The sequence below is a fragment of the Trachurus japonicus genome, chromosome 14, assembly GCF_045865225.1.
Source record: "Trachurus japonicus isolate A0001 chromosome 14, Traja_1.0".
NCBI classification, from domain to species: domain Eukaryota; kingdom Metazoa; phylum Chordata; class Actinopteri; order Carangiformes; family Carangidae; genus Trachurus; species Trachurus japonicus.
In genome coordinates this window covers 5,918,686-5,936,357 of record NC_140920.1, presented here as the reverse complement: position 1 = coordinate 5,936,357, position 17,672 = coordinate 5,918,686, and the positions used below count along the sequence as shown (strand labels likewise).

The following is a 17,672-nucleotide window of genomic DNA, read 5'->3' as shown; positions in this document are numbered from 1 at the left end:
CTGCTAATATAGGATGTTGTGTTAGTATATTTCTGGTCTTGTTTTGCTGTATGGGTGAAACTGAGGATGTGGCAAACAGCGCTCACCTTAGCACCAGTAAAGCTCTGATCTGCTTGACCTATTTTGTAGATTTAAATCTACTGAGCTGACAACCTTCATATACAGTAAAGACTACTGACATTAACTGGAATATCATGGACAACTGCATTCTTTCTATGTATTTTTTGTGGTTCACTTTAAAATTGTACTAGAAAAGTTGTGTATGTCTTTGCTTCACTTATGGTATGCATCATCCAAAGAAATCTTAAAGAGATAGTTCAACATTTTGGCAAATTCTCCTATTGCCATAATCCCTATAGTCATAGCAGTAGGTTCATTACCTTTTAACTATCGGTGCATGTTGTTTTGAGATCAGCAAGGCAGAGACATGAGCTGCTCAGTGGACACAATGGAGGTGAACGGTACAGGTTCCCTGTCCCTCATCAAACTCATCAAATACAGAATCCAACAACTCCAAAACACTCTGGTGGACAAGTTGTGACCTGCACATTCACCACACTATGAAATAATCATGTAACATTCTCTGCCCCACGGATCTCAAAACAACGTACACCAATAATTAAAGGTAATGAACCTACTGCTATATAATGATGGATGTCAGCTGGCAATAAGGAAGCACAGTTGTGCACATAAGCCGGTGCATATTCTCATTTGCCCAGGTCATAGTATTTCAAAGGAGGTTAAATCGAAAGCAACTGGACTTAGTTATTTGTCTAGGAAGACGTTTCACCTCTCATCCAAGAGGCTTCATCAGTTCATGTACGCATCTGACCAGGCTGGGACTGGTCCAACTATCTGGTGTGGAGACTCACTATTTAACCTCTTGTGTGGGCGTTCACAAGGGTGATGATGTCACTGGTTCCCATTTGTGCTCCAAGTGCCAACGACAGTCGTTTAAATGACTGCCTTTGATGGAAGGTTGGTTTCGACTTCGTTAGTGCCCTATTGTGTTATAACGACAGTCGTTGGAGCCACTTGCCACTTGTGAACAGTGGTTGTTCTTTGAGGCTAGATTGTTGAATCTCCTGGGAAGGGATGAAAGGGCAGCATTGTAAATTGGAGATAGGTGGTGTCTGAGGCCACCTCCCCTGTTGAGGGATGGTTTCTCTACTTTTACAAAAATAGCTTCTTTGACTCCTCTTTCAAACCATCTGTCCTCTCTGTCTAGGATTTGGACATTGCTGTCCTCAAAGGAGTGGGCTTTCTCCTTGAGATGTAAATGGACAGCAGAGTCCAGTCCTGAGGAGTTTGCTCTCCTGTGTTGGGCCATGCGTTTATGCAGTGGTTGTTTTGTTTCTCCAATGTAGAGGTCTTTGCATTCCTCGTTGCATTGGACTGCATACACCAGATTGCTTTTGTGGATGTGTGGTGTTCTGTCCTTGGGATGTACCAATCTCTGTCTGAGTGTGTTGCTGGGTTTGAAATACACAGGGATACGGTGTTTGTTAAAGATCCTCCTGAGTTTTTCTGATACTCCAGACACATATGGAATGGGTTAGGGTTAGGGTTAGGACGTCACAATCTAAGAAAGGCAGACTATTGTCCTTGACATCCTCATCCTCTCAAGTTCACCAGAGAGGATGTCAAGGTCAATAGTCTGCCTTTCTTAGATTGTGACGTCCATATGAAAAAGGACAGGAGCCTCCACATTGGGGTATACAGAAAACCCACACATACAGACCAATATCTACTTTTCGACTCTCACCACCCTCTGGAACATAAGCTTGGGGTTATCAGAACTTTACAACACAGAGCTGATAACGTGCCCACCAGCTCACAGGCCCAAGGGGCAGAACACAAGCACCTGAGAGGCGCCCTCACAACTTGTGGTTACCCTAGCTGGACCTTTGTGAAAACTGCAGCTGCTTCCAGAAAGAAAACCAGCAAAGTGGTTGAGAAAGAAAGACAAAACAAGAGAAACAACATAGTCATTCCATATGTGTCTGGAGTATCAGAAAAACTCAGGAGGATCTTTAACAAACACCGTATCCCTGTGTATTTCAAACCCAGCAACACACTCACACAGAGATTGGTACATCCCAAGGACAGAACACCACACATCCACAAAAGCAATCTGGTGTATGCAGTCCAATGCAACGAGGAATGCAAAGACCTCTACATTGGAGAAACAAAACAACCACTGCATAAACGCATGGCCCAACACAGGAGAGCAAACTCCTCAGGACTGGACTCTGCTGTCCATTTACATCTCAAGGAGAAAGCCCACTCCTTTGAGGACAGCAATGTCCAAATCCTAGACAGAGAGGACAGATGGTTTGAAAGAGGAGTCAAAGAAGCTATTTTTGTAAAAGTAGAGAAACCATCCCTCAACAGGGGAGGTGGCCTCAGACACCACCTATCTCCAATTTACAATGCTGCCCTTTCATCCCTTCCCAGGAGATTCAACAATCTAGCCTCAAAGAACAACCACTGTTCACAAGTGGCAAGTGGCTCCAACGACTGTCGTTATAACACAATAGGGCACTAACGAAGTCGAAACCAACCTTCCATCAAAGGCAGTCATTTAAACGACTGTCGTTGGCACTTGGAGCACAAATGGGAACCAGTGACATCATCACCCTTGTGAACGCCCACACAAGAGGTTAAATAGTGAGTCTCCACACCAGATAGTTGGACCAGTCCCAGCCTGGTCAGATGCGTACATGAACTGATGAAGCCTCTTGGATGAGAGGTGAAACGTCTTCCTAGACAAATAACTAAGTCCAGTTGCTTTCGATTTAACCTCCTTTGAAAAAAAAAAAAAAAAAAAAGTTGTGCACATATTGTGCCTGCGTTGAAAGGAAACAAGATGCACATATGCAGCATGACAAGTCTAGAGAGAGGGTTATAAAACTGTGCTCTACTTTTAAACCGTACCATTATCAGTCAGTCAGATTTGCATGTGAATTTGTCAGGTTATTTTTTGACATACTAATTTAGTTGTGGGGCACTGTGGCTGGTAGCTCTTGTCATGAAATGTGTAAAGGTGAATGCGTCACATCATTTTCTGAACATTATATCTCTTTCAATTCAAAGAGATGCACGTGCTCAATGTTACAAAAAGACATTTTTCATGTGGAGAATATTATTATATACATAAGGCAAACAAGTTAGGTCATGCTTTTGTGGCTGTGAGTGGATATTGTAGAAAAATAAAAACTATGTGCAACATTGCACCAATATGTTCATTACTAAGATTTTGCAACCAGTCAAATATGTTACTGTAAAATACTAATTTAATGTGCATTGTTTCTTTGAAAAGCATTTGATGTTGCAGACATGTTAGTTGGTTTGCAGGCCTGATGTGCGTTTTTAGTTTTAGTTGTGTGTCAGGTCAAAACCACAACCTTTTTGTATTTGATATTTCTGCTTCACTAACTCGAATTGGAGAGAGGGTTGTGGTCATACTGTAGTAGACTGATGTCTGTAAGACGAACAAATCAAGTTTTCATATCGACTTTATGTATCTGTCTAAACACCTTTTATGTTCCATTTCAGTCTAAGCTTAGTGTGGCTAATGGAACCATGATAAAATACAGTTCAGGGATATGATTACCAAAATCAAAACAGAGCACAGCAGATTGTGATGCTTGGAGACGAGATTTGTATGAGCTGAATTATACAATTAAAAGATCCACAGCCAATGTACACAGTCATTTAACTAGGTGCAATGATGTAAAGTCATGGTGGAAACAGTGCCTCGTTTAATTATGTACACTAAGCAACTCTACTAAATATACATGGCCTTCATGTCGTTACAAGATAATCTTTTTAGCTCCACCTCGTGGTGACTACATTCTTTGCAGTTTATACTCCTTTTTTTACATAGTAAGTGCAGAACACTGTGTATCCTCCAGATGTCATGAGTGGGTTACAGTTTTTGTTGATAAATATATAAGTTCAATCTGAAGCAAGAGTACTTGTTTGTACCAGTTTAATGGAAATATGAAAACAGTCATTTTTTATAGATATGTATAAAATGTTTCTTAAAATAGAAGTAAGAGAGACAAAGGTCACACATTTTCTGCAGAGACAAAAAACATCTGAAAATAAAACTATAAAACTCTTTACCTTAAAAAGCAATAGCACAAAATGCTCAAAAAAAGTGGCTACAATTTTAACATTTATTTTTAAAAAAAAGTTATCACAAGGAAAAAAGAACAACGAACTTGAACCTACAGGTAGAAAGTCATTTGACAAGAATCTCCAGCCTCCACTGTTTCCCCAATCAGAGACAATGACCTCTTTACATGCAAGGTTGAAAAATGCTTGACACTTCAGGACTGTAGAGGCTCATGGTGTGTTCGGTACAGTTGGTTGTGGTTTCTTCACTTTTCTTGTCACTTTAACATCTGCGTAGATGACTTCAGAGTCACCGGCGGAAACTAAAAACAGACAACAGATGCATCTTAGTCTTTCTCTCTCCACAGAACAGTTGGTAAGGAGTTACATTTGCACAAAGCAAAATACCTGAAATGTAAACTATGACAATCTAAGAGATGAGTGGTTCATTTCACTTACCCACATTGGTGGATGTCGGTCTTCTTGATTTGTTTTGAAGGCTTTTTCTACCAAGACAAAAAGCCACAAGGAGGACAATGATACCAACTATCACTGCCACAGTCACAGTGACAAAGAAGAGGGAAGATCTAGGATCTAAGAAACACACAAAAATGAGACCAAATCATTTTTCCAGACATAAAAAATATTCAGTGGCATTGAACTTATGAAGTAAAATCAGCCATTCTTTAAACACTTTACCTTTGCAGCTTTTCAGGTGAAAAACAATTTGATTTCTGCTGACATTATTTTGAACATTACACATCAAGTCTCCTGTCAGCCGACCATGTAAGTTGATGGAAACGCTGGTTTTGTTCTGTTCAGCTGCTGCTCCAGTCAGTGATGGTGTGTTTGTTGTGCGGCTACTTGGGGACAGACTTTGGCCTCTGGTCTGTATCAGTAACTGACCGTCCAAAGTCAAAGTGAACTCTACTCCATCTCCGTCTGAGGAGCAGCTGACCTTCATCTGTTCTGGTGACAAACACACCTGAGACACAACTGGTTCAGACACTGGAGCTGGAAGACAAACATAACAAAGTGTCACTGCCAACTCTGTACATCATAGAACCACGATATCATAATTATCTAAGTTACAATAACTGTAGATTTTTTCATTAAATGACATTTTGAAGAATTACAGCTAGATTTTTTAGGGGTGTTTATGCAGTTGAGACCATAGAATTAAATGATGATGATACAGTGAGTGGGTAATTGCAGCATCAAATACGTATAATTTTTTTTAAAACAAGTAAATCCAATTCCAGTTAATTCAGTGGCTTAAGATGCTTGTCATGAATGCAAAAGTTTTGTGTTTAGAAATCGGAATCTGTTTGAATTTAAATCAATAAGTAAATGCAGACAAAGCATATAGGTGTGACAACCAAGGAGATGTATAAAAAAACTAATAATGAAAAATCACAAGTACACAAAATTGGACCATCTCTAGAGTTCAGGTGCCTGGTTTATTCACAGACTTTAACACTAAGCTGAAATTTCAGATAATGACAGATCATCTTAAAACTGCAGGTTTGTATAAGGATGGATACATTACAGTATTAGAGTAAACATTTAATGCACCACCATATTTCTTTAGTCTATGTATATAGTATCTACAGTATATTTTTTTCATTGTTTAATGAGTCATAATTTAATTTAGTCTTTTTATTTTACTTACCTTTGTTCTTAAACTGAAGAACAAAAAATATGAAGCTGGTCAATTACTATTCCAAATACTTCTAGACAAACATTTAACCTTTAAAGGGCATTCAGTTATAGTCAATTAACTTTCACCTGGTTTTACTTTCAGCGTGAAGTCTCAAGTTCAAAACAATCACTTGCAGCTGCTAATATAGGATGTCGTGTTCGTAAAAGAGTATCTTTAAAAGTTTGAATTTAAATCAAGTAAATGAAGAGCATATACTGTAGGTGTGAAAGATAACCAAGGAGATGTACTGTATAAGAAAATTAATAATGACCGAAAAAAAATCACAAATACACTAATTTTAACCATCTCTAGAGTTCAGGTGCCTGGTTTATTCACAGACTTTAACACTAAGCTGACATTTCAGATAATGACAGATCATCTTAAAACTGCAGGTTTTACTGTATAAGGATGGATATATTACAGTATTAGAGTAAACATTTAATACACCACCATATTTCTTTAGTCTATGCATATATTATCTACAGTATATTTGTTTCATTCTTTAATGAGTCATAATTTAATTTAGTCTTTTTATTTTACTTACCTTGTAATTGGAGATGAACATTAGTTTTTTTCACTAAACCACCTGTAAGTTTATATTCTTCCAAAGTGTAATCTCCAGAGTGTTTCTTCATTGCGTTACCAAAGTTTAATGTTCCACTGGTGTAGCCTCCACACTGAGTAATGTAATCGTTATCACAAGAAATAACTACCTGATTTTTGACTTTTAAAATCAGACGTATTTCGTCCTTTAATAACTTTATTTCTGTATCTGCTGCAGCTGGCAGATAGAACAGCAGCGGCTGCCCTACTGCTCCAAAACATTGCTGACCTCCGATGGGTTCAGAGAAATTACACTCAACTGCCCCTGGGGAAACAAAAACAAGCAGAAAAACAATGGAAAGGTTCATGTAAAATGTATCAAACAATCTGTAGTGTTGTTCAGCATTTCATATCGGTAGGGAAAAGAAAATAATACAAGAATATTTCAACATTTGTTAAAAAAAAATATAAAAAAATACTTCCACTGCAAATAAACGTCTGCTTTTAGAAATTTCAGTGATTGTCTTTTTAAACTTGTCTGCCATACTTAGAATATAAAAATGAATTATTCTATTGAAATGTACCTTTTCCCAGAGCTGCTGTTGTCAGTGCAATGAGGATCATGTAGATGGAAATCATTTTTTATCTGTAGCACAAAAATCAAGATGTATATTTTTATTATTATTTCTATTACATTTTATTCATATGTTGTAACATGACTGAACTCTGGGTTACATGTAGTTGTTAGTTAGAAAAAATAAAGATCAATAAATCTTTAAATTCAAAATTGTGACTCACCACATTCACACTAGTGCAATGTCGTCTTTGTAGCTGTTTAAGGTTGACCCGTGAACTTTCCACTGACTGACGGTTGTGTTCTTCATGACTCTTTGTCATCTGAATCAAGGAAGCGGTTAATGTGTTGTCACACATAGTTTGCCAGTGAACAAAGGACTACGATTCTCTGCTTTTGCTCCTATAAATAAAACATCTTATGACTACACTCAGACTAAATGTGTCTAGATATTGATAGAAATACACTGTTAGCTAACTATAAAACAGATTTAAATAAACTATAACCTTATCTAAAGACCCAATATACAGTAAATATGAAAAAGAGTAAATACACTCACATTTTAGACTCCGGTGAAAATAAAATCATAGTCCATAATCTTAGTTTACAACCAAGTGTGTCCCTGCAGAGACAATTGAATAGGCTACAGCATATACATAATGGAAAATTACACTTACAGAAAATTTGTTGTTTAAATTCTACATAATTGTATCTGTAAAAACATTTAGTGACTAGGATTTTCCAAACTTAGTTATATCATGACTTACTGTTACATCTTCATAACTCCTGCCTCCTCTACACTGCAGCCTTTTCCTCGTGTTATTTTCCTAAATGCAGTGAGACCAGAGTTGCAAACTCAAGTGTTCGACTGTAACATTCTGCAGAAAAGTAAAAGCTGAGAAGAATTTGTATTGTTAGAGAACAGAAGTGTGACTTTTTGTTTCAGCTCCAGACGTATCTACGTCGCTGAAAGTGTCGAGGTGTGAATGTTTCATCTCAGAATTTGTCAAACTGCCACTGAACAGCAGCTGATTTCTGTTGGGGATCGACTCTGCTGTTTGAATTTTAAGAGAACTGAATTTTGTTCTTCTGTGTATGTGGCACCAATTTCTCTTTTAATACTTTTTAGAGACAGGGCTGTGCAGAGTATTTATTCATAGAGGCATGTGTGCAGGGGGGAATTGGAAGAACAATGTGTCTGACATTGTTTTGAAGACCAAATGGATCATACACATGGAGATTTGTTATTTTCATATAGCCTAATGCCCTTTAGTTTCTTATAAGTGCATTTTAGACCAACCTGAAGTTGAGAGGGGTATGGCTGCAAAGACCACACGGTGCAGCAAACATTTCCTGCTTGTCAATGCACTGTATCACCAAGCCTTTGATTTTAAAACCACGTTAGTCAGAAACATGTGTATCACGGAAGTATCTCATGGGCAACAGGTAAGGTAGAAAATTAAACCCTGAGCGAGATGGATGGTGAAAAACCACAGTTTGTTTCTATTTTTGTCACCGCAGCACGCGATAAGTCTTGAATGTCTGTCAGACCAGACGTCTCTGCTGTGAACTCAGACAGACTGAGCTGTTTGACCGAACACGCAGTTGCTGATCATTGTGTTCCTCTTTAACCCCTTGTATAAATTTATTTCACATAAAAGCTGAGCACTGAGACTTGAGGCTATCTCTTCTTCCTATCTCTCTGTCTGGGCTCTGTCTGCCCGAATGCCCTCGGTTTTTTAGTTTGTTGCTCAAAAATATCAGTGTAACTAATTTACTTAGTTGTGCTACCGTGTGAGAAATCTGTTCTTTTGGGAAAAAAAGTTATTGCAACTCATATAATTTAGTATAGACTTTGTAGTTTTTGAACTTTTGTGTGCTTAGTTCAGTTTTGTGTTTGAACTGAGAAGTGAACTTGACAAAATGTTCAGTAATCTGAGTGTGTGTTTTGTCTCCACCTTGGTCAAATAATAGTCACTACATCCATTTATTGCTCTGTTATCTATTTTGTCATGTGTTCTTGTACTGTAAGCTGCTGGATGATGTGAATTTCCCTCCAGCGGGATGAATAAAACATGTTCTCTGTACTGCTCCATATTAGTTAAGTAAAGTTTATTTATATACAGTAGCACCTTTCACAGATAAGAAAATCACAAAGTGCTTTACAATGAAATAAATACAACACTAAAAAAACATAAAACATACAATGGATAAAACAATTTAACACACTAACTAAAAGCCCCTGCTTATATAAAAAGGTTTTCAGCTGCTTCTAATAGAGTCCACAGATTCAGAGCATCTCAAACTCTGACCTGACACCTGTGTTAGTTGATATGTTGTTTTGTTCTTGTATGTGTAATATCAGTGGTTTGATATGTTATTTTTTTACAGGCAATGATGAAATATTGACGGTCTGACCTGGTCTAAATTCCATTTAACTTTGATGTCAATTCACATTTACATCGAAAATAGTGAATATATAGTAAAACACAGGCAGGAAATAATTCAACATTTGTTGGTTATGTTGATCACTTGTTTATTTGTCTTTTAAATCAAATAATCTGTCGCATAAAGCAAACGCAAGAAGGTTTAACAAATTCCATAATTTCAAAATTGTATAAGATGAAGAGAAACACACTTAATTTTGAAGAGAGAGCAGTTAATTGAGTATATTAGCAGTGACTGCAATGTATTGATATTGATAAGAGACATACAGTTCAGACTTAAGTTTCCCCCAAAATAACTGGACATAAACACACAGTTGTAAAATTCACTGTAAGCTTGATGTTTTTTGAGGATGATGGATTCTGTATATCACACTGGACCACAGAGCAGCATCTTTGGAAATACCTGAAAAAATACAAAGAGCTTTAAATTGTTGTTATCATCCTTCTGTGGTAAAATACTTGCCAAAACAATTTTACAACCCAGTTTGGTATCATGTACATCTCTGGCACATGTGCTGTCATTCATATTTATTATAACTGAGATGCCAAAGATAAAACATCTGCACGTCCTGATTATTGGTTTCAGTTTTGCCTTTGTCAATATTTGTTCAGCAAGGCGCTGTGAAAACTCCTCCAGATAAGTGATCATGAGTTGCCAAACACCTGTGATGTTTATAACACTCTTATGTGAAGACTGAGCTCAGTTCAGATTTACATTCTCTAGATGCATTGTTAGTGTGCGGTTCCTTTAGAAAAAGGTTGTCATTCATTGTTTGTGTGATATTACTTTTTGCTTTGGGACTCTTGTCATTTGTGATTTCAAAGTTAATTTACTTAGATGAAGGTCACATGATCAGCTGATGCTTTAAAAGATTTCATGTATGTTTTCTGGCCTCTCCACTGTTCCAGTTATCATAAAGATTACTTTCTCTTACCTTCATTAACCATCTTGTTTCTTGTCTTGTTATGTAAATGGTAGATACCAAGGCACAAAGCGACAAGAACTAGACAGATGACGGTCGTTCTCACAGCCACAGCCACAACAGGCAAGGAAGCTACAGTAAATGTAGGACACACACACAAAAACAAGTTGAAAAGAAGTTATTGCATGTCATCAACACATTATGCACAGTAGCTGTGGATAAAAATGCATTTTAGAAAAAAACAATAGCACAGTGAGACAGAAGGCCGTTTGAGAAACCAGGGGCCTCATTTATCATTGTGGATACACCTTTTTTTACGCCATTTTCCCCTCGTTTTGTGCGTACGCACTTTTCTCCGCCAAATTTGGGATCTATCAAGCCAAAACCTGACGGGGAAAAGTGCGGACATTTACACCCATTTTGACCCTGGCGTACGCCTTTTTTGAGGAACAGGAGGAATTGGCGACACCGTTGCTGAGTCAGAGAACTGCAGTGTGAGAGGGAGAGAGGAGCGTGGAGTACATTTAGAAGAGCACAGAGGATTTTTTGAAGTAATTGTGGTAGTGGTTGACAGTTGATGCTGGCAATCCAACCCGCTCTATAATAACACTAGGCTTTATGTTAATTGATAAACAGAGCGGATTGTGGATTTTGCTTTTTTGATTAGGCTATGTGACGTCCGACAAGGATCAAACCATCCAAGTTTAAAAACACATCAGCAGCAGCGCACACTGATCTGCAGCCTAGACTGTTATTATTCTGTCACCTGAGTTAACGAGGTGCACGTGTGTTTGGAGCTGACGAGAGAATAAAGAGCGAGACAACGCGGCCCTGAGGAGGAACTGTGAAGGACTCAGCTGTAGCCTAATGGAAAATGACCTAAATTTTTTAGGGGTGTTAATGCAGTTGAGACCATAAAATTAAATGACGATGATACAGTGAGTGGGTAATTGCAGCATCAGCAAATACGTATAATATTTGTCTTATCTTTAAACAAATAAATCCGATTCCAGTCATTACTTTTCTTTCTTATTCAGTTGATTCAGTGGCTTAAGACGCTTCTCATGAATGCAAAAGTCTTGTGTTTAGAAATCTTTAAAAGTTTGAATTTCAAGTAAATGCAGAGCATATAGGTGTGAAAGATAACCAAGGAGATGTATAAGAAAATTAATAATGACTGAAAAAAATCACAAATACACTCATTTTAACCATCTAAAGAGGTGCCTGGTTTATTCACAGACTTTAACACTATAAGCTAACATTTCAGATAATGACAGAACATCTTAAAACTGCAGGTTTTACTGTAAAAGGATGGATATTTTACAGTAGTGTAAACATTTAATGCACCACCATATTTCTTTTTAGCCTATGCATATATCTACAGTATATTTGGTTCATTTTTTGATGAGTTATAATTTCATTTAGTCTTTTATTTTACTTACCTTGTAATTGGAGATGAACATTAGTTTTTTTCACTAAAACACCATCAAGTTTATATTCTAGCGAAGTGTAATCTCCAGAGTGTTTCTTCATTGCGTTACCAAGGTTTAATGTTCCACAGCTGTAGCCTCCACACTGAGTTATGTAATCGTTATCACAAGATGTCACTACCTGATTTTTGACTTTTAAAATCAGACGTATTTCGTCCTTTATTAACCTTATTTCTGTATCTGCTGCAGCTGGCAGATAGAATAGCAGCGGCTGCCCTACTGCTCCAAAACACTGCTGACCTCCGATGGGTTCAGAGAAATTACACTCAACTCCCTCTGGGGAAACAAAAACAATGGAAAGGTTTATGTAAACTTTATAAAACAATCTGTAGTGTTGTTCAGCATTTCATATCAGTAGGGAAAAGAAAATAATACAAGAATATTTCAACATTAGATAAAAAATACTTCCACTGTCAATAAACACAAGTCTGCTTTTAGAAATTTCAGTGATTGTCTTTTTAAACGCCATACTTAGAATATAAAAAAATGATTTATTCTATTGAAATGTACCTTTTCCCAGAGCTGCTGTTGTCAGTGCAGTGAGGATCATGTAGATGGAAATCATTTTTTATCTGTAGCACAAAAATCGATCATCACTTTGGGTCAGTTGTTAGTTTAAAAAAAAAGATCAATAAATCTTTAAATTCAAAATTGTTACTCACCACATTCACACTAGTGCGATGTCGTCTTTGTAGCTGTTTAAGGTTGACCCGTGAACTTTCTACTGACTGACGGTTGTGTTCTTCGTGACTCTTTGTCATCTGAATCAAGGAAGCGGTTATTGTGTTGTCATGCACAGTTGGCCAGTGAACAAAGGACTAAGATTCTCTGGTTTTGCTCCTATAAACAAAACATTTTATGACTACACTCAGACTAAATGTGTCTAAATATTATTAGAAATACACTGTTAGCTACTGTTAAACAGAACTATAACCTTATCTAAAGACCCGATATAAATATGAAAAAAAAGTATAAGAGTAAATAAACTCACATTTTAGACTCCAGTGAAAATAAAATCGTAGTCCATAATCTTCGTTTACAACCAAGTGTGCAGCCTATTCCTCATGTTATTTTCCTAAATGCAGTGAGACCAGAGTTGCAAACTCAAGTGTTCAACTGTAACATTCTGCAGACAAGTAAAAGCTGAGAAGAATTTGTATTGTTAGAGAACAGAAGTGTGACTTTTTGTTTCAGCTCCAGACGTAACTACAACCCTAAAAGCGTCGAGGTGTGAATGTTTCATCTCAGAATTTGTCAAACTGCCACTGAACAGCAGCTGATTTCTGTTGGGGATCGACTCTGCTGTTTGAATTTTAAGAGAACTGAATTTTGTTCTTTTCTTGTGAATGTGGCACCAATTTCTCTTACTTTATTTATCTATAGAGGCATGTGTGCAGGCGGGAAGTGGAAGAACAATGTGTCTGACATTGTTTTAAAGACCAAATGGATCATACACATGGAGATTTGTTATTGTCATATAATACCCTTTAGTTTCTTATAAGTGCATTTTAGACCAACCTGAAGTTGAGAGGGGAATGGCTGCAAAGACCACGCGGTGCAGCAAACATTTCCTGCTTGTCAATGCACTGTATCACCAAGCCTTTGAATTTAAAACCACGTTAGTCAGAAACATGTGTATCACTGAAGTTTCTCATGGGCAACAGGTAAATTAGAAACAAACTGTGGTTTTTCACTGCCCATCTCACTCAGGGTTTAATTTTCTATGTTTGTCACCGCAACACGCGATAAGTCATTTGAACGCCTCTCAGACCAGACATCTCTGCTGTGAACATGGACAGACTGAGTTGTTTTGACCGAACATAACTTTGTTGTGTTGTTGTAAGCTAGCTAGTAAATTATTGTCCGGTTGTTGTAGCGGTATGGATATATACCGACTATAACATGACATTACTCTGTCAGTTTTCAGTTTCACTGCCTACAGCGCATCCTCCTCGACCGGCCCACGTATTCACACCATGATAAACATCAGTCACTGCAGGGAGAGAGGCTGAAACCTCCGGTCACACACCGAGGAAAACTTCAATTTTCTCATTAATGTTTACTCTCATGTGTTAGTTTGATGGTTTTTAAGTACACTGGAAATCCATTTAATTAATTATGTTAAGTTGTCTGAGTGCTTCATTTCCTCTTTAAAGAACTAGTGTACTAACTGTATTATAGCAGCAGTTACCAGCTAGCAACACATGCACTGACCATGCTCTGGTGTAGTGCAGCACAAAAAATTGATTTGCAATTTTAATGTCAAGCTGTGACATCATATAACTGTAAAAGATTGCAGTTTTATTAAATGAAAAATCATATGAAAGAAACCACCTAGCCTCAGTTGTGCTCATTATTGAAGTCCATGATGCATATCATAGCATTTACAGTACAGGTGCAGTGTGTGTGGAGACACTGATGGTGTGAATGGATGTCAACGAGCTGACTGACAGTTGTGGTGACGTGACACACAGCAAGTTTTGTAGCAGCAGCAAACCAAAGTGTGATGAAACAAATGTATTTTAGTTTTTCATCATCATAGTCCTCTTTAACCACTTGTGTAAAATGATTTCACATAAAACTTATCTTAGACTTGAAGCTGTCTCTTCTTCCTCTTGTATCTCTCTGTCTGGGCTCTGTCTGCCTAAATGTCCTCAGTTGGTTATTTTGTGGCTCAAACATGTCTATAACTTATTTACATAGTTGTGCTGCTTTTTGAGAAAGCAGAAAGCGTTTGAGAAAAAAAGTAGTTATTGCAGTATTTGTTTGTACTTTGTTGTTCATAGTTGAACTTAACTTTTTTTGGTTTTTGAATTTTTATGTGCTAAGTTCAGTTTTGTGTTTGAACTGAGAAGTGCGCTTGACAAAATGATCAGTAATCTGAGTGTGTATTTGTCTCCATCTTGTGGTAATTTTTTTGTTTTGTTCTATTCTCTCTTGTACATACAGTATTTCATGTCACACAGTGTCACAGTGGTTATTTTTTAGAGGCGATGATAAAATATTGACCGTCTGAGTGATATTACACTTTACTTTACTTTGATGCCAATTCATACAAAGAAAATTGTGAATATATAGTAAAACACAGGCAGGAAATTATTCAACACTAAAGTGAAGAGAGAATTTGTTTATTTGTTAAGAATCTCATACAATGCCAAGTCAAATAATCTTCTCGAACAAAGCAAATAGAAGAATGCTGGGAGACGAGATTCGTTTTTGAATATTTGAGCTGAATTACACAATTAAAAGATCCACAGCCAGTGTGCACTTGATTGTCGTCATTTAACAAGGTACAGTGATGTAAAGTCATGGTTGAAACGGTGCCTCATTCTAGTATGTACAGTAATATAAGCAGCTCTAGTAAAATATACAGTACATGGACTTCACAGGATAATAATTTTAGCTCCACCTCATGGTGACTACATTGTTTGCAGCTTATATTCTTTTTTTACATAGTAAGCGCAGAACACTGTGTATCCTCCAGATGTCACTTGTGGGTTACAGTTTATATATATATATTCTTTTTTTTTTTCAATGAACATTTCCTCCAGCATGGGGATCAGAAGAAAAGGGGAAAAATCAAACAAGAAAAACAAAACAAACAAGCAAACAATAAAAGAGGGGGTTATGATATAAAGAACAAGAAGAAAGGAAACAGTTTTGTTGATAAATATAAGTTCAATATGAAGCAAGAGTACTTGTTTGTATCAGTTTAATGGAAATGTTTAAACAGTCATCACATTTTTATAGATATGTACAGTTTCTTAAAAATTGAAGTAATAGAGACAAAAGTCACAACGTTTCTGCAAAGACAAAAACACCAGAAATAACACTGTAAATGCCAAGGAAGAGTTCAGAAAACTTTCAGAGTCTTCAAAACGCTTTAGGAGTTCCAGGGAGGGTCCGGCTGGCAACGGATTTTCATATAATGGTGGTGGGTAGAGTTCACTTTTGCATCGTCCAAAACACACTATGAAACATCCAGATACCTCCATACTGCTCGTCTGTACTGACCCAAGTGTCCTGAAGCCGCCACATGAAAAAGTTGTTCGGAAAAAATCTGTTTTTATCCTTGTTGTAGTAGCAGCTCCCAGTGGCTGCGTGAGATTTGCTGCGAGATGTTCTTCCGTGTTTACATCAAACATCCAATGCTTTACAACGACCAACGGACATCTCGCAGCAAATCTCGCGCATGTGCACAGACATCAACAGAACAGGGTAAAGCTTAGGGCTGAAAAGTGGTTGACACTTAAGGACTGTAGAGGAGCTCATGGTGTGTTCTGTACAGCTGGTTGTGGTTTGATGACTTCAGCGTTACCGGTGGAAACTAAAAACAGACAACAGATACATCTTAGGGTGCACTCACACTAGGGCCCCCCCCCCCCCCTTGAAATTTGAAGTTGAAGTAGCGATGTTGACATATGACTGGCACAAGGTATACTGTATGACACGCGGTTGCAGAAAAGTTAAGGAGAATGAACCCAAAGTGCGTTGCGTGCTTGAGCGCATGTGTGAGCAAGTGTACTGTGCTCAAGCCACACCAACGCACCAACGCACCGGCTGGGCCAGGGAAGTGTACCACACTCAAGCACGGTACACTCGCACTCAATCCGGACTTTAGGGGGCAAACGTGCTTGGGCACTGTACGATTGCCAAGTGTGAGTGTGCCCAGTCTTTCTCTCTCCACAGAACAGTTGGTAAGAGGGTTACATGAGCACAAAGCAAAAGACATGAAATGTAAACTATGACAATCTAACTTAAGTCAGTGTTGTCTTTATTGAGATGAAAGATGACTTGATTTCACTTACCCGCATTAACAGTTGTGGGTCTTCTTGATTTGTTGTAAAGACTTTTTATACAGGCACAAAAAGCCGCAAAGAGGACAATGACGATACAAGCTATCACTGCCACAGTCGCAACAGAGAGGGAAGATGGAGGATCTAAGAAACACACACAAATGAGGCTAAATCATTTTTTCTGGCATTGAAAATATTCAGTGACATTGACCATTACAAAGCTGAACTCTGAACTGCCGTGCAGTTGCAGCATCATTTATCTCTGAAGCTTAAAATATAATATTTGGGCTCCAGAAGGAAAATAGCGAGGGGACGAGAGAGAATACGGTGCCACCCAAACAAAGTCTAAAGAAACAGATGCAGCTCCAAAGTATGACCACTAAGAGAGGAGAAGGAGAACAGTAAAGTTTAGGGTTTTAAGTTTGAGGAGAGCAACAAAATGTGATTCAGGTAATATGACATATAAGACCCGTAGTCCCCCCAACAAAGTAAAATCCCCCCATCATTTAATTTAGTCTTTTTATTTTACTTGCCTTGTATTTGCAGATGAACATTTGTTTTGTTCACTAAACCACCATCAAGTTTAAATTCTTCCAAAGTGTAATCTCCAGAGTGTTTCTTCATTGCATTACCAAGGTTTAATGTTCCATTGCTGTAGCCTCCAGACTGAGTTATGTAATCGTCATCACAATTTTTCACTACCTGATTTTTGACCTTTAAAATCAGATGTTTGTTGTCCTTTAATAACTTTATTTCTCTATCTGCTGCAGCTGGCAGATAGAACAGCAGCGGCTGCCCTACTGCTCCAAAACATCGCTGACCTTCGATGGGTTCAGAGAAATTACATTCAACTGCCCCTGGGTAAACAAAACAAGCACAAAAACAATGGAAAGGTTCATGTAAAATGTATAAAACAATCTGTAGTGTTGTTCAGTATTTCATATCAGTAGGGAAAAGAAAATAATAATACAAGACTATTTTTTTTTTCAAAATGAATTATTCTAGTGAAATGTACCTTTTCCCAGAGCTGTTGTTGTCAGTGCAGTGAGGATCATGTAGATGGAAATCATTTTAT

General features: G+C 37.6%; 3 protein-coding genes across 3 annotated transcripts in view; 1 reads left to right on the top strand and 2 right to left on the bottom strand.

Moving 5' to 3' along the window:
- The window catches only part of LOC146974105 (solute carrier family 22 member 4-like), a 56,290-nt gene that overhangs the window by 14,249 nt on the left and 24,369 nt on the right, over positions 1–17,672 (top strand). The window lies entirely within an intron of this gene.
- On the bottom strand, positions 4,354–12,559 carry LOC146974108 (uncharacterized). Its single transcript, XM_085797206.1, has 6 exons — positions 12,464–12,559; positions 12,312–12,373; positions 6,369–6,692; positions 4,822–5,136; positions 4,582–4,716; positions 4,354–4,445 (listed from the first exon to the last, which is right to left on the bottom strand). The coding sequence occupies exons 2-6, from the start codon at positions 12,364–12,366 to the stop codon at positions 4,354–4,356; spliced, it is 921 nt and encodes a 306-aa protein (XP_085653332.1). The 5' UTR covers positions 12,367–12,373; positions 12,464–12,559.
- LOC146974107 (uncharacterized) overlaps positions 16,070–17,672 on the bottom strand; it is a 6,859-nt gene continuing 5,256 nt past the window's right edge. Inside the window, exons 5-6 of the mRNA XM_085798875.1 lie at positions 16,610–16,741; positions 16,070–16,128 (exon numbers count right to left, since the gene is read on the bottom strand). Coding sequence (XP_085655001.1) covers positions 16,070–16,128; positions 16,610–16,741 — 191 coding nt within the window. The remainder of the gene's footprint in view (positions 16,129–16,609; positions 16,742–17,672) is intronic.